The 23,926-nt window shown below is 44.4% G+C and overlaps 1 protein-coding gene across 7 annotated transcripts; it reads left to right on the top strand.

Moving 5' to 3' along the window:
* Positions 1-129: 129 nt before the first annotated feature.
* adam15 (ADAM metallopeptidase domain 15) lies at positions 130-23,863 on the top strand. Of its 7 annotated transcripts, XM_084706716.1 has the most exons (25): positions 130-913; positions 2,468-2,568; positions 10,230-10,306; positions 10,529-10,607; positions 10,768-10,844; positions 11,789-12,002; positions 12,158-12,223; positions 12,791-12,862; positions 13,014-13,183; positions 13,280-13,364; positions 13,572-13,720; positions 14,254-14,431; positions 14,609-14,701; positions 14,889-15,084; positions 15,531-15,639; positions 15,794-15,989; positions 16,109-16,186; positions 16,416-16,527; positions 16,624-16,783; positions 17,646-17,754; positions 18,200-18,265; positions 18,642-18,707; positions 20,405-20,473; positions 21,234-21,400; positions 21,599-23,863. In XM_084706716.1, exons 1-25 carry the CDS (start codon positions 667-669, stop codon positions 21,663-21,665), a joined length of 3,003 nt encoding a protein of 1,000 aa, XP_084562842.1. In that variant the 5' UTR covers positions 130-666; the 3' UTR covers positions 21,666-23,863. The 7 variants fall into 7 exon arrangements, 5 of the variants coding, with proteins under 5 accessions (XP_084562842.1, XP_084562851.1, XP_084562869.1 ...); XM_084706725.1 differs by lacking the exon at positions 18,642-18,707; XM_084706743.1 differs by lacking the exons at positions 18,642-18,707; positions 20,405-20,473.
* The last annotated feature ends 63 nt before the right edge of the window (positions 23,864-23,926 follow it).

A 23,926-nucleotide genomic window follows, 5' to 3' on the forward strand; every position in this document is an offset into this window, starting at 1 on the left:
AAATATTTGTTTCTATGTAGATTGGTGTCAGATGGCATGGGCAGGCAGTAAAGAGTTAAAAGCCTAAGAGGAAATCCCGCCTGTGTGACTGTACTAGGTGAAATGCGATTACACCAGCGCTGTAAACATTCAGTGAGCGGCTGGTGCCTACATGGTTCAAACGTACAAGCTCGTCTGTCCTTCGACATAGTTGTTTCTGTATTGACTGCGAAATAAAAACGATAACAGTTGGAAAGCCTTTGGACATAGTACGGCGTAGAACCTGGTAAAATGTATGAAGTTAGCAGTGCGGTAATTTCGGACGATGGAAGAACTGCGGTAGCCTGAGCTACGTACGTCGTACCATTCCTGTCGCGGGACGTTGTAGTGGGACAGGTGAAATATAAGACACATTATCGTATCTGATACCTGTCCTACAAACTTTTTTTTTTTTACATAGCCCAGTAGACATTTCTGCACGTCTGAATACACTGGATTTATGATGGATTTTCCTTTGAAATTCACCAGTGCAGTTGACCCAGTGAGGTAGCCGCAGTAAACCATCTGATACAACCTGTTGCCATATTTTGGGTCCAACTGAATCCCTTACAGAGCTGTTTTTGCTAACTTATATAGATGCTGTGAAGAAGCTGAAAAACTGACAACTGCTGTCGCTGTCAATCCGCAATGATGTTTGTTTGTCGGGTGCTGGAAAGATTGTTGTTCCTTCAGACTGTAGTATTTTGTGTAACATTCTCTAAAACATTGACGTTACCAAGTAACATCGCTACTGGAGTACTGGACAACATTGACTCGCAGGATTTTATCCTGGAAGAAAGTTATTCCAAGTCCAGTAAAACGAGAATTGAGATTCCCCAAGAAGACGTATCCAGCACGAACACACCTACAGAATCATCTCATCCCTTACATTTAAGTAAGTATGATGAGAGGAAACAAACCAATGTATTTGTTTCAAGTTTAGTTTGCCCTTGAACCAAGTCTGTATGATTTTAAAAGTGCTCTGCAGTATAGTTTTGACAGTTTCAGATAGTGGAAGTAGATTAGAACCACATTTTTGAGTTGTTGGAGAGGACTGGGATTATCACATCAACATATCATCTGCAGCCTCCTCTGCATCACATGGTTCTGTCCTTTACAAAGTGATAAAAACCATATCCCTCCTGGTGACACAAGCCTGTACAAGACCTGGCACAGCTTTATAGCTTTGGCAAGCATTGCCATTGTTGTCCTGTCAACTTTGAGGTGTTATACTCTATTGCCCAGACTGGCATTTGACCATAACATTTACCACTGGATGCAGTATGAAACACTACCCTCTTACATTCATAGTAGGACCACAGAAAACCCTCAACTATATATTGTGTATTTATTCAGCACAGCAGTGCTGTGTGTGTGGGTCTTCTGTGTCTGACTGGCCCTGGGTGTAATGCTCTTGTGATCCCAGCTCACCAGCTGCCTGCCAAGGAGCAAACTGCACTACTATGGAGACCCACATACACAGTCTTTTTGTATTACATTAGTCATAAGGCATGCATCTGTGAGTGTGTGTGTGTGTGTGTGTGTGTGTGTGTGTGAGAGAGAGAGAGAGAGAGAGAGAGAGAGAGAGAGAGAGAGAGAGACAGACAGACAGACAGACAGACAGACAGACACCACAAAAGAAGAGAGAACAAACAGCTGTCAAAATAACACACAACACAGTTTTGATATCAATAATTAGTCAATGCTCAGTTTAGATAATGACCTTTTGCCACTGTACCACACTGAATCTATTACATGGATATATGATGCTTCCTGCATTTCCTAGTCAGTGTTTACCATCACTATAAAAACTTGAAATATATCCTATTGGGACATGGTGTACTTGATCCTAGCATTAGCACAGTCCCATAGGGAGGCTAGCTAAAAACTGGTTAATGGCTTTTTGTGAGTCGGGCTTTTAGCATTAGCATCCCTCGCCCTGTAACAATAGAGCAAGTGTTTCTGGATTGCTCTGACGTCAGAATCTCACACTGATCTTCATGACAATGCACCAGGACGCAGCGTGCTGCACCCTGCCCAGGTCTAGAGGACCCCTGGTCTCAGCGTTGAACAAAAAAAATATGGCCACTGTTGTGCTATAATATACAAAACACACATATTAAATGTGATGTAGCCTACTTTCATTGTTATCCTGTTATAAAATGTATTTGACCGAGCCTGTATTTCTTCAGTTTACTCCAATACCCAAAACCAATTCTGTATATATTAATAATCCTCTGTGTAAATGAGTATTGTCTACTAGTCATTTGAAAGATGCTTTCACCGTGGCAAACGTTCTTATCTACATTTTGTGTGATTGTAGCGTTGAGCAAGAATAGTGGTATTCCTCCTGGGTGGCACCACATGAACAGTGGGACCACTGAATGTGAACCATGTGGACACCTGGGACTGAACCCTGTGTGGATCCTGCCTGTCTTCCTGTCCACAGGCCCAGAGCATCAGCATGGGAGACAGGGGCCGCCTCTGGAAAGGACCCGGCCCTTCGTCGTGGTGGACGGCCACCACAAGACCCTGAATGAAGCCTTGCAGGTGAGTCTGACGCAGAGATACCAGTACTTAGACTGTATATACACCCCTCGATGTGTATATACACACACTCATATGAGTTCTCCAAGTCGAGCCAGGTGGTATTGTGCCGTGTTGGCTAGCGACTAATGGCATTGCCGTAAGTCTAATCTCGGTACAATGGTGCGCAAATCAAGGTATCTCGATGGACTGGACAGACTTTGGAATTTCCATGTGAAACGTGTGGTTGCAGGTGGTTGGATGTGGCCGGGTACTGAACTAGGGTTAGCATTCACTCACAACTGGAGCTGCAGGTTTCTCCTATGTCACCACTGAGCTTGAAATGCCCTTGATTTAAGGACATTGAGTTGACGGACTTCAACCCCACCTAATTGACTTTGCCATGCAGTGGAAAGTCTTAGGTGATGCACACCCTGAGGTTTCATGATGGAAAACTGACTGAGCTGTTAACTCAGTAGGTGGCCTATTGCTTTTGGAGTCGGAGGTTCATTTCCTTTCTATTTTGATGGGTACCATAGGAACTCAGATGTCAAACAACAGGGTGATGTCTTAAACTGTCCCCACCTACTCCCCTATACCAATGTCAATCTCACGCTGTTTTTCCATTCTGAGGTCACTTGATGCTTAGCTTCTCTGTGGGCAAAAAAGGGGAATTCTCCAGGATATGATTTCAGACCTCCTGTCAGCTGCATGGGAAGTGTCCGTCCTCTTAAAGTGCCCTCCACCCTCTCCCTCCCCCCAAACACACCTCTTCAGATCACAGTTTTCATGCAGGAAGCTCCCTGTAAAATATGTCAACGTGCCTACTTCCTTCCTCTGTTATATTAGCGCAACAAGGGAAGGCAGAGAACAGATTTCCTTTGCCTTCCTTTCCCTTCAAACACACTCATACTATATACACACACACACACACACACAAAATTAAGATTAAGTTCACGATAGACGTATATCATGTTCCCTGAAAAATCACATAGTTAGAATACAGTTGTAATTCAGATTGATAGAAATGTTCTCACAATTATAATGAATCCTTTTTTCAATTCCATCGAGGCTCACAGATGCTTGTTTATGGGTTGAATTAAAAACCAAGTTCCCCACTGTTACTCAGCAGAAACAGACATGGTTTGTGACTCGTTTGCGAGGCACTGTCCTCTGTGCATACTTGACGGGGTGATTCGTACACTGATTTCCCCCCAGTTGTTGGTAAATACTGGAAGTCGTTTCTTACTTGTAATGTAGTCATCACATTCACAGTTAAGTTACAGTCTCAATAAAGCTGAGGTGTGAATCACTTGGAACGAAGAGGGAAACCATGGCAACAAGGACCCGTTTATAGATTGTTTTCCAAATGTGAGAGGAAAGGTGGGGATTGGTGTCTCATGGGTGGGGTGGGTGTGTAGCTGTGTGCGCGCTCAGAAATGTGTCCCTTTACCGATATCAACACCCATCCACAGAACAATGTATGTCCTTTGGATTACACAGCCCGGCTATTCAACTGATAAGAATCACGCCAAACCTGGCCCACCGTGACCTCTGAATGCACTTCCCTAAATTAAACATTTAAAGTCATAATTTACAATTTAGTCAATTTAATTGAAAGCCATCAGAAAGTTAGCGAATACATACCGATAAGCACTGTAGACTAATTATTTGTGCGGTGGAAACTAGAGAATTGGTTGGCATCAAATGAGGACCCTTGTTCATTCTACATCCTTGTAATGCTTCAAATGGTGAGTTCAAGAAGGTCCACAGAGACACACATGATGTTTGCATCGGTTCTCTTTGATCCAAATACAAGGCTACTGCACTGAACTCCCAGGCCAATGGGGAGCAAAGTTTATTTGGGGAGTCTGGATATTAGAGATAAGAAAATCTGTGCTAGTGAACAGTTCTGTGCCTCCGGGAAGGGCAAATGAGCTCTTTCAACATGAACCGAATTAAGTGCATCATGTGTAAAACAAAGTCTGGCAAGCGGTTCTGGGGCACAGTGTGTAGCCATAAAAAAAAATAAACAGTCTAGCCATTAAAAAAGTAAACTTTTGGTTTACTTATTTGTGTGTTTTATTGGGGGGGAGGGTTATCAGGAAATTCAATATTTTAAATACAAAATGACTGTTTTAAATAGAAATAACACTCATCAGATAACCTGAATAGGCAGTTTTGGTGGAACTGTTTCAAAAAGCACATTAACCCATGCTAATTATTCATGAGCCTGTATTTAGAGTCAGCCTTTTGGGTTGAGATACAGTGCTCACCTCCTCACAATACTATGAATAGAGACCACGCTGGGGGAAGTTTGCCCACCACCCTGAGCCTGGCTCTATACACACGTGGGTGTGGAAGTGTCTCCAAATAGCCAAAATACACACTTTAGTAGCTACAACCATGCACAACAATAGACAAAACATACTCAGATTACAACTCCTATTGCTATGTCCACACACACACACACACGCACACACTTCCACTCTCAGCAGGTGCACCGGTGGTGTGTGCGAAGCTGCAGGGAGCTTCCCTGTAATATGGATTAGGAAGGTTATCTCTTCTAATTCAGGGACTGATCGCTCTGTTGAACGTAAGCATATCTACCTCTCCCCCCCCCCCCCCCCCCCATTCCCCTACTCTACACCTCGCCACGGGAACAGCCTTGCGTGTGAATGAATGGGGGAGGGGGGGAGGTGTTAAAAAGGGAAGCTTGATAGCAGATTTCCTTCACACACACACACACACACCATGATAGGGCTAAATCTAGGTATGTTCATTGTCTGTGGTGATGGCGTGTGTGTGAGGGGTAGGCTTTACAGTGGGTGTCTCTCTTATCTTAAGTATGAAGGGAAAGTGTGTGTGTGACGTGGCACGTTGAGCTGGGTTAAGTGTGGTGTGGTTCTAAGCCCATCCCAGGGGGTCTGATGGGATAACCAGATCATGCTGATTATGTAGGTTATTTACTGGGCAAACGTGACTCTGCGGTCAATGTCACATTATTCCTCTCCGCTTGACAGCTTCAGTGTGTTCTCTCAGTAATTGTGTTCCGAGACTTTGTGTTGCGAGGGAAATCTCATGTTGACGTTTTAGCGTGCAGACTCACTTGCAGTTTCACACAGTTTGAGTGAATGTGAAACTACTCATTTTGAGCAGAACGCCACTTCACTTACATCCTTTTCTTGGAGATTTGGTCTGGTTAAATGCTTTGAGTTTTATTTGAGATTTTACAGATAAGATAGAGATAGATCAGAAAATAAATCAGACTGCAAGATATCTGTTATCACTGTTGTATTTGAAAAGGATTGTATTGATTCCATATCAAATTCCATTATCTTCCCCGAAACAAACCCCTAGACTAGTAGGCAGACTAACCCAAGACCTACCTATCTCCCTAGATGGATTAGTTTCAGTGTACAGTTCAGTGACCTTAGTATGTGTCAGGGGTCATTTACACCTGATGTCATACATAGCTATGTGCAGTGGCAGTGCCACCTGGTTTGCATCCCCTGCCTTCACACCAGCACCTAGTTCATGTCGAAAAACCCTGGGGTGCCCAATCCAGCCCGTCAGCCCCATTCATCAACGAGCTCCCCCACAGAAACGGGATGGTCGCGGCTAGCACACCAGCAGCACCTCGGATTTACGTGTTTCTGGCGTGAGAGCAGGAGGACGAACCAAGCACCCTTGTTCAGCCTGACTGAGAAGTCACCCATTCCAAGAGCTTTTTGTTCAGAGGATCAAACAGGCAAACAGCCTTTGTCTCCGTCCTCACTTGATCCGTAAACAGGTTTCCGGCAATGTCTCCCCAGACCAAATAAAGAGAGCGAGACCTAAAAGGGACACCGTGAAGTAACTGGAGACGGACTTCCCAGTTCCGGTCTTGATTGTCTTTCCGTCCCTGTCTGTTTTGTCTTTTTGTTTTCTCTCTTTTCTTTTTCGGAGCTGGAATGGAATCGCGGCTCGCCCTTTCCCTTCCTTTCTCCCCCTTCCTCCGTTACACCCCTCCCCCCCCCCCCTCCTCCCACGTTTTCTTTCTTCTTGAGTCATGGTCGCGGGGCGGCTCCCCCTGAATGAACCCCGCCCTGGCGTTCATGTGGTGAGCTCATCTCATTACTGGCTAAAGCTCACGGGCCTGCGACATTACCTCACTCTCGGAGCGGACGACAGCAGGAGTCAGGGGAAGGGGGGGGGGGACTGAGAGACTGGGAACGTAGAGGCCTAGAGAGAAAGAGAGGAAGAAAAGAAAGAGAGGGGAGAGTGGAGGAGCGTCGAGGCTCGACGTAGAGGACGGGGAGAGAGAGCGAGGGGGGAAAGCGAGGAGAGAATAGTGGTACACCCTGTAAGTGGAGGGTGGAGTCAGATGGGAAGCATGAAATAAGACACCAGGAGGATGGGAGGATGGGATCTAGAGAAGGTAATGATGCTAAAGTGATGGCAATGAACCCGGCATCCGAAAGAGGTGTAGAAAGAGGCAGAGTGTGAAACAGAGCTCCGAGGAGGGGTGGGGTCTTTGCTGGCAAAGTTCCAGATGTCTGGGCGTGAGCCCCCATTAAAGCCTCGACCAGATGTGGCCATGGAAGCGAGCCATGTTACTACTGCGACCTCTGACCCCCTGCAATCAGAAGCTGTTGACTAATGGCTTCCCTTGGCCTTCGTCTCAATAGTTTGGGCATGCCTCCTCTCCTTGTGTCTCCTTTCCTCAGAGGAAACTCGTTTTCGGCAGGGCTTGACAGGGGAAGACAGAGTGATGGATCGTCATTATCCAGCGTCCTTACCAACGGCATTAAGGGATAGGAGGCACAGGAAGATTTCATTTCGGGGTGTTTCCACCAGGACACAGTACGCAAACATTTTCCCTCGTGTTTTCTTTCTTTCTCTCCCACTCATGCTGTACCCATACTCCTCCACACTGTGTCATTTTCTCACTCCTATGCGTGGTTAAATGCTTGGTTTTGTTTTTATATTTGCCACGGAGCCAAAACTCCACCCGACGAGCCTGAAGTCTTTGTTGGCCACCCGTTGGACTTTTGCCCTGGCAGCACAAAAAACACAGACCCACCCAACATAGCTTCATCTCACTCCTTTTACATATGGTGAATGACTTCACCCGGCCCTCTGATTATTATAAACACTATAGTGGCTAGAAATACCATCCATATTTTGCTCTACCTCGTGAAATCTTAACAACTTATTGGATTCTCGTGTCGAGAATGGTTCCCAAACTAGGTTGAAGATTGTTCAACAAATATGCTGTCAAATGTGAATAGAAGAAAACGGTTTTCCTCGTAAGAAATGGCCTTTCTTCCCGTAGAACCCAATGTTACCAATCTGTACAATATAATCCACAGTTGACACTGAATACTCTACAGCAAACAGCATTTGGTTAACAGAGACTACAGGATGTTCTGCATGGCAGCTGCTCTAGAATGCTAACGCATGCTCGTTATACAGCTTACATTGATTCGAGTAATCCACATTTAATTAGCTATGACTGAGACCAGGCACCAACACACAATACTGTTAGTCAGTCCACAATGGGGCTAGCCTCTTATTTCCCATTTAGTGTCATTATCTCAAACGAGAGATTTAATAGAGCCCCCTGGCAGACCGCCTCCCACCCCGTCCCCTCTGCTTCCGCCTGGGCTCCCAGTCCCGCTCCCTCCGAGGTTCCTGCGCCCGCCCGCACCGGCCGTTTCGGAGAAAGCGAGGAAGCAGCCATGGCCTGGCGCTCTCAGCAGGAAGCGCTTCACTCGCGCCCCTTCTTCAAAGGCGGAGGGGCTGAAACCGGGCCGCAGAGAAGCAGCAGAATGGCAGGAAGAGGTGTTGAGAGAGAGAGGGGGGTGGTGGGGGGGGGCAGGTTAGAGGATGGGAGGTGGGGGCAATTAGATGGAAGTGGATGGAGGGGGGTGGATAGACATAAAACCTTCGTTTATCTGTGGGGAGGTAGGGGGAAAGTGTGCAGTGTTGGGAAAAGGAGAGCCGCGTTACGAGGCTCTGCCGCTTCAGAGAGAGAAAGGAGAGGATGCGTGTGTTGATGTCTCTGTGTTGTGTGTGTGTGTGTGTGTGTGTGGGGGGGAGGGAAGTCCATTTAGAACCTGCCCCCTCTTCCTTACCCATTGAGGGGGAAGGGGGGAGGGGCAACCCCTGGTAGTCAGCAAACTCAATCAGCTCCCGCGGCTACTTTCATGCCCAGTAATGTGCTTAACAGTGGCAATCAAGGACTGGCTGTACGCATTAACAGACAGTAGAATTAGTGGACAGCGTGCACGTGTAAGCGTTTGTACCGGCCGATTCAGCAAAAAGGGGATGTTGTGGCCCGCCTGGGCAGCATGCATTCAGCAGTTAAACCGTGAGGTGTGAAGTTTGCAGACTGACGATTAAGTATTGGACACTTTGGTCGATACAAGCGTTATGGATAGACAAATCCTGAATACTGGGTGACTGGAAAAGTAAAGTGCCTAGACCCGTTGTGGACTGACAGGCTGTGTCAATAAGATACAATTTTTCAGCTGCAACTCTGGTGTGGCACCAGATTTTTCCTCCAAAAGGGCTTTGCATTTGTAAAAGGGCTGTTGACCCGGAGCAGTTGTGCCCTTTTGGACTGGGTAGGGTCCGATGTATGATGAGCTTCCCCATTGTGCCTGTTGAGGATTGATCGGATGAAGAGGTTTATAGTATATCCAGTTAGGTGTTGCATAACAAGGGGCCTGCTCGGCCAAATCATTTGAGGTAGACAGGAGCTTATCCTCTGTCACCCCATTGACAGTCTTGGGATGGTTTAGCTGTCTTCTCCGTGCTATCGCTTCTCAAAAGTGGTCATAAGCAAATATCTAAAGGTGCCGTGCTGCTCGCTTGAATCTGGCTGTATTCACGATTTTCAATACATTTGGTGTTTTTAATTATTCATTTATACTATAACTGGATTGATTTATTCTTGCAGTGGATTTTGTACAAAGGTATCCACATTTTAGTGAATTTATTTGCTCAGAGTTTGGAGGGTCATTTTAAAACCATAAAGTGTGTTGTTTACAGTGTTCTCCATATTGTAAAAGTACTGTGTACCTAACCAGTCCAATCCTGTTTACTATCATGGTTAATAAGATGTTGTTTTTGTGGTTCTTAGCTGTTGTTGTGGTACAGTACGTTACTGCTGTTTCAGTGGAAAAAAATCCAAGGTCCACTTTGCCACCAAAGATCTACTTTTGGCTGTAGGCCTTTCATCACACAGCACAAATCCTTAAAAACATTTGTTAAACTAGGTCAAGAAGAAAATAAATGAATACATGGATGAAGTCCAGGAAGTATTAATGTCATTTTAGGGGTTTTGTTCCACCTTTCCTAATACATTGGCACAACTAATGGTGTTAATGGTGTTATATTAAATTTAGTCATTTAGCAGACGCTCTCATCCAGAGCGACTTACAGTAAGTCACTCTAATTGCACTTACTGTAAGACACCTAGGATGAAGTGCCTTGCCCAAGGACACAACAGCATGTGCACCAGCCAGGAATCGAACTGGCAACCTTCAGATTACTAGCCCGATGCTCTACCCGCTCCCCTGACTCCCTGTTAATGGTGTTATCAGTGTAAATAACCCACCATAGTAAACTAATTCTATTATTTTGAGAATGTCTGAGGATAAATGTTTCACTATTGGATTTTGTGTTCCTAATTACAGAATGGTCACCCAGAAAAACTGCAGTTTGGCCTTCAAGTCGGGGACATCCTCTACTTTTTGGACCTAGAAAAGAACCAGTAAGTTTGATTGGGAAGTTATAGCTACCTCTAGTAGCCATCTTCTAGTCTGTCAGAAAACCAACCACAGGAAATACCATACATTATTTCCGCTGCTCTGCTTTAGGTAGGGGGACTGGGAGAAGGTCACTGCTAAAAACCCCACTCATCATGTTTAGACAGACCAATAAAACCTTCAGAATGCAGGAAGTGAACTGAAGGAACTTTGTATTCTTCCTGTAGTGATCTCCTTCCCAAGCCGCCGAACGTCTTCTACTATCTTCCCAACGGAACCGGGGTCTCCGTGGAGGCCGACCATGTGGTGAGTACAGGGAACTGTAGTTTTACAGTCACAGCTTTACTGGGATTGAGTTACAGAAAACATTGTGATGCATTCTGCTAAAATGTGTCTCTGAGGGCTAATCCCAAATGCTAAAATCATGAAACAGTCTCTTCTCTGGACTCTGTTTTCTGTCTTGTAGACACACTGTTACTACCATGGCACAGTGAGAGGGTTCTCTCAGTCCAGAGTGGCTGTCAGCACGTGCTCTGGTCTCAGGTAAGCCACCTGTATAGTGTTTTCCAAGACGGTTGTGAAGTTGTAGACTTGTGTGGGCACTGCAGTTCCACGCAACTGATCGCAAAGCTCTGTGGCACATCAACTCACATTGTAAATACACTGACCTCAAGCAGTTTAATCTATACGTTATGGCCGTCAGAAGAACCTTACTGACCTGCAAGGTCACCACAATGACTTCTGCATATGTTTTTAATTCCCTGTGATGCAACAGTTAATGCAGTTCTAACAGTGTGGACATACTTACCACAGATGCAAGCTTTATCCTTCCTAATCACTCCATCGGGGGGTAAATCGCTTTCATACACTTTGTTGAAGAGTGTTATTTAAAGGAACCCGTTTTCTCAGAAGGCCACTTAATAGTTCCATTTCTTTTCTGTGTGTATGTATGTATGTGTGTGTGTGTGTGTGTGTGTGTGTGTGTGTGTGGGGGGGGGGGGGCATAATCTGTTCAGCAGCTTTTCATTGCTCCATAACCCCATCCCGATTAATGAGTCTAATGAATCCCTTCTTAATCTTGCAGTTTTTAAGAATCTGCCAGTGTTTTAATGCCGTGTCCTTTTTATTGGGCTACCTTGGGGATATGTTAAAGACCTTGGAGGGAAAATAAAGAGCATTTTGAATCTTTGTTTGGAGTTGTTTGTACATAAAGTAGAGGATTATTTCACGATTCACTCACGTGGGAGGGCTCCATGTGAACTCTGCTGTAATAGTCGGCCTTTTTAAAATATGCCCATGTGTGTACATGCGCGAAAACGTTTTAGATCTTAAAAAGCCGTTGACAACGACTGTGGAAATACCACACAGACTGAGCAGAGAAAGCTTTCGTAGACTTGCTTGTGTCCTCAAATGCAATGTCACCCGCTTAGTATGAGCAAGACGCCATTTTGTATTTTGTGTTCCTGTGTCTTTCCTCGCTACTCCAGAGGCGTCGTGGCCATCAACTCCACCCTGAGCTTCGAGCTCCGTCCAGAGGAGGACCACGAGGCCGAGGAGAGCGGGGAGCAGAGCGGAGGGGGACAGGAGGAGGGCATGCTGCTGCTCCTCCCCACCACACCTCTGGAGGGCTCCGGGCTGGGCGGCTGTGGGGTCTCCCACACCCCTGTACCCCCGCTACACGTCGTACCACACGTACACAGGGTGAGAGAGGATGACGATGTACATAAATTGTCCCTGTACAAGAGTGATCTTTGGCCACTGTTTCATCTCCTTAGTGGTTGTAAATATAATAAATGCCATCCCTAAAATGTTGATGGCAGATGCTGGTTCTGAATCATGTTTGTGTTTCTTAACAGAGTAAGAGAGACATTCTTTCTGAGACCAAGTACATTGAGCTAGTGCTTGTTGCTGACCACAAAGAGGTAATACATGTGATAAAAAGTACTGAAAATTGAACATGTTCAGTGTTAAAGATGAGCAAAGTACAGCATTTGAAACAGACAGTACACTGTATTAAGACTGGAACCTCACAGTCTACCGCTTACCTGCAATCCATTGAAGGATAATGCCCCCTAGTGTCTTAACCCCACCCACAAAAAAAATTGCTCGGTCGGGGAAAAACTGTACCCGAACAAGAGCTGTTCGTACCAATCAAATTGTCAGGGCGGGCTTTAGACGATGATGGACAGATGATCAACAGTAATGTAATCAACCACGTCACCAAATAGCGCTTGGGTTGAATTTGTTTTCAACAAACCACATACCTCGTTGCTCTGATTGGTTGTAGATCTATCCAATTGAGCGAAGAAGCATTTTATTCGGGGTATGGTTGAAACACGCCCCATACTCACAGCCCAATGGAGCGGTATCAGACTCATATTCTGACGAGAATTACGAGTATGACAACGTCAGGCTAACAATGATCCCGTAATTATCTTGATTTTCCTAAATCTTTTTCTAATATTTCCCCTTTTCTTATACTTTTGTAGTACCAGAACTATCAAAAGAACAACAAAACCATCATTTATAGGCTGCTAGATGTTGCCAACCAAGTAGATTGGGTAAGATTGCCCTTCAATTATTAATTGAAGATGGAATATGTTCTCTTGGCTTCCTTGATTGAGACAAAAACATGTTTTATGATATCAACCATAACCTTGGATACAGTTAAAAAGTGTACAAAATTCCTTTGCTTGGACCCCCGCTCTCTAGTTCTACAGACCCCTGAACGTGCGCGTGGCTCTGACAGGGATAGAGATCTGGAGCGACCAGGACAAGATCCAGGTGGATAAAAGTCCCACCGACACCCTGAACCGCTTCCTGGAGTGGCGGACCCGGGAGTTGCTCCCCCGCCTACGCCATGACAACGCTCAACTGGTCATGTGAGTCAAGTGAAATGGAGCCTATTTTTCATGTCATTTGAATCTCAGTCAACAATCTGAATAGCACGTTGGCACAATGGTTCTTTTTCCTTCCAGGGGGGAATCGTTTGACGGGACCACAGTCGGAATGGCATCCCAGTCCTCCATGTGCTCCAAGGATCGATCGGGAGGAGTCAATGTGGTAGGATCAATCAGCCTTAGTTATATTCATCCTTAAAACATACTGATAGCTATTGGACGATTATACACAGCTAGTTCATGCAGGGCTTGTACAGGACCAACGGTAACATTCTGGAAGGTGGTGACTTTTCCATTTGGAATGGATTCTCGGACGAATCTCTTTTCGCTCTCAGTCTTTCACGCCGACCTCTTCTTTCGGCATGGGCAGGATCACCTGGTCAGCGTGCTGGGGGTGGCGTCCACCGTGGCCCACGAGCTGGGTCACAACCTGGGCATGAGCCACGACACGGCCGAGCGGAGGTGCCAGTGCCAGAACGAGCCCCGTCTGGGAGGCTGCATCATGGAGCCCTCGACTGGGTAAGCACCCGGAAGGTTCTGCCTCAGCAGGCTCCGACTGTGGGGCGCAACGCCCAGGCTGTGTGCCGTGGGGTCAGGGTGCGGTAAAAAGCAGCAGCACAGTGTTTTTGATGGAGATCAGGTGGTTGGGATGTTGTGTTGTGTCATAGGGGAGACAATTAAAAACATTGGCTCAGTTTTGAGCTTAGTTATGAGCAACTTCTCCTCAGTTATGTTTGCATCATTCTAGTATCTTCTTCAAGTCACTGTGTACAGACATGTTACTTACACAGTATATCTGTAAGGAAAAAGGCAAACAAAAGCTCTAAAATGGGATATGACAGTGTAGTGCACCTTGTACTGAAACTCGGTGTGGAACCAAATGTGTAAATAGGAAATGCAGACCGAAACTATCACTCAACTGTTGTTTCAGAACTAGTCAACACCTACCATACACACCCACGCGTGACTGGTTTGAAATGACCAATCTGTTGAACTGAAAATCCACCAAAAGTCACCAAGCCAAGCGACCTGTTGGCCTTCTGTTCCCTCAGGTTCATGCCAGGCCAGCTGTTCAGCAGCTGCAGTGCCCGGGACCTCTCCCTCAGCCTGCTCCACGGAGGGGGCATGTGCCTCTTCAACGTGCCCCAGCCAGACGAGCTCCTGGGGGGGCCGCGATGTGGGAACCTCTACGTTGAGAAGGGGGAGCAGTGTGACTGCGGCCTCCTGGATGTACGTGTCGCTCTCCAGAGTGTTCGGGCTAATCCTCTTGTTTGAATGAGATGTAGTGGAGACCCCCCCTTCCGGGAACTGTCGAGTAATAGCATGGCGAAGGCTCTTCGTCCCCATTCGACTTCTCAGAGGTCGGTCGTGTTGTGTGTAAAAGATGCCCTCTGTTTTGCTGGACAGGAGTGCAACGACCCCTGCTGCAACGCCACCACGTGCCAACTGGTTCCTGGGGCACAGTGCTCCTCAGATGGGATCTGTTGTGATAACTGCAAGGTTGGCACATCTGGCCGAATCCTTTATTTACGGAGTACACACACAAACACACACACACGCACAAACGCTCAATCAGTCTCAATCGACCCGTCTGAGTGCATTTGGCCAAAACGGCTCCTCACGTCAGTCGTTGACAGTCATGTTCGTGGTTTCCCCGTTTCCCTTCCCCTCGTCGTGGGTCCTCCAGCTGCGTACGGGTGGCTGGGTGTGTCGGGAGCCTCTTGGAGAGTGCGACCTCCCGGAGCACTGCACCGGCAGCTCCCCCTACTGCCCGCCCAACGTCTTCCTGCAGAACGGGGAGCCCTGCGAGGAAGGCTCCTCCTACTGCTACAGCGGAGTGTGCGCCAGCCTCAAGGGCCAGTGCCAGATGCTGTGGGGACCGAGTGAGTTGGCCTCATAACACAGTAACTGGGGTCATATTATTGTAGCTACACGTGTGTCTGGTATTGCTGTCAATGTGAGGATGAGTGTTAGGCTTTTCCGAGGACACAGTGACCCATCTTGCTATCAGTGTGGGAGCACTGAATCCTGTCCTTTGACATATGAATTGAAAGACAGCATTACCAGTGAGCTATGGAAGAGTGTCTGTATGTTGCAGGATCAATTGATTGAGAAATTCAGAAGGCATTGCTCAAATCAAATCAAATTTATTTGTACAGCCCTTTTTACACGCAAGCATGTCACAGAGGGCTTCACATACGCCCATAGAACTGCCCCTCAACCGACCTAAACCCTCAAGGAAGACAAGGAAAAACTCCCAGAAGGTTCAGACAGGTTTGCTGTTGTTTCTACAAGTCATTCATGGCCGCTATGTTCTCCTGACTTCCAGATGCCACACAAGCTCCAGCCGTCTGCTTCTCTTCAGTCAACAAACAGGGCAACAAATATGGCAACTGTGGTCAGCTGGCCAACGGATCCTACATCCCATGTGCTAGCTCGTAAGTACCAGGTTATTCGACCAAGCTAGACACAGACATCACAAATCTAGCACCACTGTACACACACTGTCCTGTACTTCAAAGTTTGTTGAGATTCTAAAGTTTTGTTGAGGAAACTCCAGCAGCAGATTCAACCCAGGTCTCCTCTCCACAGGGATGTGTTTTGTGGGAGGATACAATGCCAGGGAGGAAACGACCGTCCCCTGCTGGGCACCAACGCTGAGATCCTGACCACCAAAGTCCGCCTCAACTACAGCGACTTTGTCTGCCGAGGAACCTACTTTGATCTGGGCGATGATGTTTCAGACCCCGCCATGGTGGCGCCGGGCACTGCCTGTGGTTCTGGCAAGGTGGGGCATCACCTGCATCCCAAAACCATCACTGCAGAATCGCAGTAGATGACACATATTTGTTTCTTCCCTTTTTATGATAGCTTTTAGAAGTTGAAGTTCTTCTGACTACGTTCTAGGCCTGTTGGAACCAGAAGTGCCAAGATGTGTCAGTGTTTGGGGTGGAGGAGTGCCAGAGCAAGTGTAACGGACATGGGGTGAGCTTGTCAACTTGACATCATTCTTTATCGGGGGGTCTATTCTTTAATGGGCAGGATGTCGGGGGTTGCTGTCCATCTAAATCTAATGCCATTCTTTATATACTAGAAATACTTGAGGGAAATGAGTTACTAGTACAATAAAACCAATGGAAAAGTTATTAAGTGTGTGACCAAGGTGTGGGTGAACTCTCAAAGGTCCTCAACAGCAACTATATTCTATTCCCAGGTGTGCAACAGCAACAAAAATTGTCACTGTGACGTCGGCTGGGCTCCACCCGATTGTCTGTATACAGGCCATGGTGGCAGTGTGGACAGTGGCCCTGCCAGGGCACCCAAAGGTAAGACCTTCATAGTCAACAAAACCCGTGTAAAACTCCTGTAGTCATCGCTGAACTCATCACTTTGTTTGATGGATGACATCTCTTTGTCCTCAGACTCGGACCCAGCCCGCGTGGCCCTGCTGGTCATTTTCCTCTTTGTCCTACCGGTGGTGCTCCTCTTCCTCACCCTGCGCTTCCCTCGCTGTCGCCGGAGCCTCATCTGCCTGGGGAGTGGCAGCCCCTTTCACAAGGCCGGAGGACGCCAACAGAGTCGGTAAGAACCAGCTGTTGCCCACTACTGCAGTACAAGCCTGTGGTTCAATGGAAGTGATTTGGTTAGTTCAATCCACTGTTTAGAAAGACAATACTCTGAATATTCTGTTTACATACACTGTCATACATTGGAGTACTCGTTTCGCCTTCTTACGTTCAAATTCTTACATTGACTTTACCACAGATTGTATAACTGGCCATGTCTGAACTTGAAAACTGAAGTCATGAAATTGTTAGTTGAATAATGCAAGTATGTTAAAGTTAACAGTGTTTTTTCCCATCCATGATCTAGTGTGGTCAATGTGGCCCATTATGAGAATTGGGGCTTGGCATTAGTTCGCCAGCAAGCTTTAAGGTACTGGTTGAGGATCAAGATTATTAAGAAGCTTGTGGACTTAGCTGCCTTATTTTGTTGATAGTTTGCAACACGATAACTAATAATGTGCAATGAGAATGACAAGCTTTGTCTTGTTTGGTGTTGTAGCGTAGGCAGCACAATGTGCCATGCTTTGATTGTCATTCCCCTATGGGCATTTTCCTTCTAGTAATGTCCAGGGCTGTGTTTCATTCATGTCATTTCTCTGGACTCATTTACTATTCATACCTCATCTTGAATGATTGATGGCTCTACATACCTCCTTTCACATGAAAGACACTTCCGATCACAGTGTGGCTAACATAACCACGTTACGTTGCTCTTCCAAAAAGGGAAGTGTGAAATCTAGAATGAAACACAGAATGGGAACCGCATATATGTATTATCATATTATTTTGAGGCCAGTCCATATAAGTACCCCAACCCCTTATAAGCCTGTATATATGTGTTTGGAGACTTTGTGAATGAATATGTGTCGTTTTTGTAGAACCCCAGCCACAGAGCTTGTGGATTCCCGTAACGGAGACCAGGTCCAACCACTGAAGTACCACTGGAGCCGCCAGAGTGACATGCCGCTAACGCCACCCTCCAGCAAGGTACCGTGGCTTTGTCCCTGCTTCTCTTTTCAACTGATTTAAGGAACTTGTTTTGGTTTTACATGTGATTTTGGTTTGCGTCCCAGTTTGTGTTTACGGGCACGTAACCGATAGATTGTGTTTAGAGTGTGATTTTTTTTCTCACACTTCCCTTGTGCTCTAATCCCACAGGTTCCTGTGGCAAATTGTCCTTGTTAGTTCAGTCATTTGCAAGGAATGGGTTCACTTGGAGCCTTTTTCAGATTGACCAAAGGGAATTATCATCACCCACATACATTGCCTCGATAACGTTTCCAGTCATAACCTTTTTCCATTAACACGTTTGACCCCTGACTGACACTACGCAATCATAACCTAACCCCTGAAAGTCTGACTGGCCTGCTTCCTTTGCATGTCATTTAATGGCTGTCGATATATGCTTTGCTTCCTATGTTCCTCTTATCAGGTCAATGAAAGGCCTGCTCCACCTAATAAGCCACTCCCCCCTGACCCTGTCCTAAAGCACTTCCAGGTAATTCCGCCTGTCAGTATAAGGCGATGGGTAGCATGAGTACATGGTGGCTGATCATTGTTACTCTTACAGGCACACATTAACTTAAATATTCTGAGGCCACTCTAGAGATGACTGTGTATGCCCTGTTAATATATCATAGTAGTCAGCATAATTTGCCTGGTATTCAGCTATGCATTGAATGCTTTTCTTTTTTCTTTTTTTTATGAAAACCATCTGTACTGTCATGTGACCTTTTTATGGTAGTGTACAAATCTTATGGAATCAATGATTCCAGTTTCAATTACTGAGTTCAGAGATGTTTGAGGATACCAAGAAAATGGTCCTCAACTCACCGTAAATTCCTACTTCATATGTGTAATTTCTGCTGCCTCAGCTGACTAAACGGCCAGCCCCGCCCAACAAGCCTTTGCCCCCTGACCCCAAGCTCCCAACCAATCAGGTACTGTCAGTTGTTGCAGTTGGTGATGGAGGCCTTGTCTGTCCGTAGCTGCATCCCATAGCAGTGGTTTCAACAATGATCCTCTGATTCCTTGTCTATAATATAGCATTATATGCCTTTTCTCTAACCTGAATTAAATCTTGGGTTGAAATAATCACCAGTATATCAAAAATGTTTTTAGGTCTCAGTGAATTGATTGAAATGAAATTGCCAGAGGAAATGTTTGACGGTGGCTTTGTCTATAACACAGCATGTTTTTGTAAACCAACCTTGATCGGAAGTCACCTCTCACCAAACTATACAAGCTTTCACATGCCGACAGGAAGGATGCATTCATAGGGGTTTTCAAGATCAACCTATTCTAAATCTGCCCCTTGGTTTCTGAGAGAAAGCATGAGCTCAGTGAACCAGCATTCATGAGACGAGAATAATGGTTTGAAACCACTCTAAATAACTGGTTCCTCTTTTGTGCAAGACAAGCATCAGACAAGTCTCCATCATGTCTGATGCTCAGTACAGACTAGTCTACTGAATGTTTTTTTTAGGAAATAGACTGAAAGGTTTTCTTAAGCTAATATGTACAACTCAGCATTTTTGTATGTGAAGTGGATAAACCTCCCTAGCCTTTCATGAATGCTATTCAGTATGTCGCACACTGGCGTACACTCTTTTAAAGTTGTGCACTCCAGGTGCAATGGATTCAACTACCACAGGTATTCCACAAAATAATTAGCATATAGATTATTCTAGGATCCTATCACTATGCATGTCGGTACTTACATTTACATCAGTACATTTAGTCTTTTTTTGACATTTACATTTTTTGTCAAGTACAGGGACAGTTCCCAGAGTAGGGTGAAGTGCCTTGCCCAAGGACACAATGTCATTTGGCACGGCCAGGAACTGAACTGGCAAACCTTCTGATGAATAGCCCGATTCCCCAACTTCTCAGCCATCTGACCCCTATAGGTTAACCCCTATCTGTACTAATAAGTTTACCTGGCACTTGAAGACCAAGGTTAACCACGGTTAAGGTTAACCTTGGTTATCCAAGGTTATGAGAATAGTGTAGCTGTTTTCAATCCGTGTTGTCAGTAGTGATGATATTCTGTTCTGATAGTCACCTATGATCAGTCACTAAATGGACTCTAATTGTCTAGAACATGATAGTATCCATACCAAATAAAACGTACTGTTTGTAAACACATGTTTAGAAATAGCTTTTTGCATGTGCTACCCAGTTTTTTTTATAATACGTGGAGCTGGCTAGTGTACAATAATCATGTTCCTGTTTTGTGAATAGATGTGATGTGATTTGGGTTACATTTTATCTGGATAATACTTCATAATGATCCCAATTAATATGTGTTTTCTATATAAAGTCCCCAATCTGCAAAATCACTCCTGTTTATGCCTGTGACCATTCACTAGTAAACAAATCACATTATCTATAAAAGCTTATCCAAATAAAGTGTGTTCATGATTTGGGAGTCATAAAATAAGATTCTGCATGATTAGATATGAGTTCAATGTTTTCAATTTGTGTTCGTCTGTGTTTCCAAAAGTTTGAATATGATGTACGGTAAACAGGGATGCCCTTTGGTCCCAATGTGGTTTCCTGGTGCAAAATGAAAGCCTCACTCTATTCTTGCTGTCTATTTGTTTCCATTGTCTCTCTCTTGCGCTCACCACACTAGCCATCTTCTAATCGTCCGGATCCTCCAAACAAGCCTCTGCCCCCTGACCCTGTTGTCACAGGCAGCCAGGTACCAGAGTAGCATGTGCTGTAGAGCCGCCTGCATCATCACATGTGCAGTGACATGTAATTGCTGTTGACGCGTCTTGATTGATGATACAATGGTGGCTTCTTACCCAATGATATTGAAAGATGGGTTAATAGGTTGATCAGTGGTGTTTTATTCTTTATGTTTGTGTGTACTAAATTGTTGGTAGATGTAATGGATTGCTTGTTTTGGATGTGCTGGGTTATGTGGATGGTTGTGGTTGCACTGGCTGTTTTAATCAAATGAATCATGCTTTCATTTATAATATTAGTTTTATAGATTTTCTTTAATTTACTAAAATGATAACATTATGCAAATGCATTTTTTTGAAGGTAATAGAAGGTTTAACTTAAAATACAACAGCTCAAAATTTGGTTGTTATTTAAAGAGATATTCTTTTTATTTATTTTTACTTTTTTGTAATTAGATGTTGACACAATATATAGGATAGTGATGTTTATTGTTGTATTTGCATATTATACTCTCTGTGTTTGTTTCCACTCATTCAGCATGTAGTATTTTGTATAGAGATCTGGTGAAAGTACAAAATACCGGAATGAATTGAAACATAAGTGAAACATGCCTAATCATCTTGTCATTTACAGAATTGATCTTTGGTTGGTCTGCTTTAAATGTGGCTGTCGTGTCTATATTGCATCTTTGGGAGACATGAAAATCATGCAGTATTAAATCCATTTTGAAAATATTTTGATCTTTTTGTTTGCCATTACGTTCTTTACAGACCGTTGGACCACCTAAACCACCAGTACCCAGAAAACCTTTACCTCTGGACCCCACTTCTCAACTCAGCCACTCTGGGTATGCAACATCAGGTGTCCAACAGCAACATGGAGTAGGATTGACTCCAGTTCCACCCAAAGGCCCTGCAGTGACAGTCCTCCCATCCAGGTACTGAAATTGTTTTGAAAGATAATTTGTCTTGCTACAGTTCTAGTAAGTACTAAGGACCAATTATAACATATAATTCATTTGTAATGTTCCTCAATAATGAATTAGTCATAATTCCAGTTATATTCTACACATAATCATTTATAAGAGATTTGACTAATTTGTCTCTTTTATATCTGTATTCCCTTTCACCCTCAGACGTGCCCCTTTACCTCCAATACGGACTTCCCAAGGTCGAACCCTCAACTCAACACCACTAGTTTAACGTTTGGACATCTGCCAAACCACCCAAATTCTCAGATTCCCCAGAACCACGTCCCTACATAGGAGTCCCATTGACCCACCTGAGAGGTAGAGAGGCTCTCCAGTAGGATTTGGAATCCAAATCTTTCTCCCTTCAACATTTTCCTGTTTCTGCTGAAAAGTGAGCTGGACGGCTTGAGGAGTTGTGGGAGTGTTTCAGAGCAGAGTTGGGATGGGCCATTGCAAAAGTGACCTTCAAGAAACCTGTGGCATTATGGATGGTTAAAGGTACATGGTCACGATGGATGAACGAAGTGAAAATGAGAAGGATTCCAGTGTCTCTGGGGATCATTGAAATACTACTAGAGTGAACTGACAAATCATCCAAACTCTAATGAGATCCCAGGCCAGTACAGTGTTAAGATATTAGTATGTGAAAAGGATGCGAGTAGCACAGATTTTTATTCTATTTTATTCACTCCTCCCCAAAGCTTCACCCTAGCTGAATACCTTTAATAGATTATTTCCAATGCCTGTGTCTGCAACTGTCACATCTTGTTGAGTACCAACTGTAGGAAATAATTTACACTCTGCTTAAAGGACTTGGTTTATGTGAACTGCGAAAGAAACAAGTCCTTCCCCCAGTTTGTTATCCGCCTCAAGCACTGACTTGACTCTTAGCACTACACTTGGACTCTGTTTGGAGCCTAGCTTCCATATTTGCACAAAAAAAAAGCCTTATCAGGTGTGGTGACTCACTTTGGTTGGATTTGCCTGAAAATGACTCAGTTAGTGTTGGTCTTGAAGGGCTTTTGTGTGTTGGAAGACATGAGATGACAACGTTGGCAGCCATCTTCTCACAAACAAAGCGATTGTCTATTTTCAACGGGAAAATATACAATAAAAAATGCCAAAGAAGGGTTAAGAGAGGTGGAGATGGTAAACTGGCCATTGAAATTTCACGACTTTTGATATATATGGATGTGAAAGCCACTTCCTGAAAATGGACCAATCCACCAACAGTGGATTCGTTGCCTTTTTTGTACCGTTCGGTGCACTGTGTGCTGCACTAATACTGTCCCTTTTAAGCTAAGTGCACTGTTAAATTGAGGACTCCTTCTTTGGATGAATGGATAAATGCACGTTCATGTCACAAGGTACAAGTGTTAACCTTATAACGCAGCAGATATTCAATCTTTACTCACACCACTTCAGCACCAAACCTGGGACAACACACCAACTGAATGTATGATAAAAAAAAGATTGAACATTTTACTGTTCTTAATATCTGACTTCATATTTTCTTCTTTGCCGGCCTCAATTGGATTTGAATAGCAACAGATTGCATTGCTTGTATGCTATGTCCTATAGTACATTGAAGATGACACTTCATAAACTATATTTTTATTGAAAAATACTGTACAAAAAGAGAGGCTTCTGTTAGGTGTTCATGGTCTGTCAAGGACATTAAAGTCACCAGCTTTTCTGAAATATTGGTTCTAAAAAACGACATTATTAGGTTTAAATCAGACTAAATTATGTAGTGTGATTTCAAGTGAAGGATTGTCTGACATTTGGAAAACATGTTGGACTTGTATTAAGACTGTTATGATTGTGTAATATGAGCCTTTGATATGATAGTTAGAGCACACCTTCATGCTTCCATTTGATATAAAACCAAGAGACACTAGATGTCTTCAGTGTTATTCTGTTGAGCAGTTGCTTGTTAAACTAGTTTTTTCCGCTTTCAAATGGGTTTCTGTCCAATTTTAAAATCTATATTTAAGATGTAAGACTACAAATATGAAGAAGTTGATCTGAAGATGATAAGAAATACATTTTTACAATACATAATTTGACCCTTGACACATTTGCTAGTATCCTTAAACAAGGTCATATTAACTTGTATTATGAATAAACCATGCACTTGTGAAATTAAGACACCTGCAAAAGCTTAAAAGCACACTCCCTTTAGTTCTATACGCACATTTTTCTTATTGTGATTCATGTGATCTATAGCACTATGGCCTGACTATAATCTGGCTGACCGTATCTGATTGTCAAGAAAAGACATTGCAAATACTCTTAATGGTCAGGTCAGTAATGTTGTTGTCTTCTGAAAAGACTCCTCTATTGTGACCACTGTCTGTAATTTTCCCACTTTCTCAATTTTTGAGATTTTTGCTGCTGGGGGAAATAAAATGGACGGATGTTGGTTGACCAATGGTTTTTTATTGAATTCAATGATTAGCTGACAAAAATATTCTATTGAGCTAACCTTGT

This window comes from Hypomesus nipponensis, chromosome 2 (genome assembly GCF_054491055.1).
Source record: "Hypomesus nipponensis isolate SF chromosome 2, ASM5449105v1, whole genome shotgun sequence".
Taxonomy (NCBI): Eukaryota; Metazoa; Chordata; class Actinopteri; order Osmeriformes; family Osmeridae; genus Hypomesus; species Hypomesus nipponensis.

Bases quoted from the DNA above. Each gene is read 5' to 3' on its own strand.
- adam15 (XM_084706716.1), top strand. From the start codon at position 667: ATGATGTTTGTTTGTCGGGTGCTGGAAAGATTGTTGTTCCTTCAGACT. The intron at 10,307-10,528 runs GTAAGTTTGATT...TTCTTCCTGTAG, and splicing joins TTGGACCTAGAAAAGAACCA to TGATCTCCTTCCCAAGCCGC. The intron at 10,845-11,788 runs GTAAGCCACCTG...TCGCTACTCCAG, and splicing joins AGCACGTGCTCTGGTCTCAG to AGGCGTCGTGGCCATCAACT.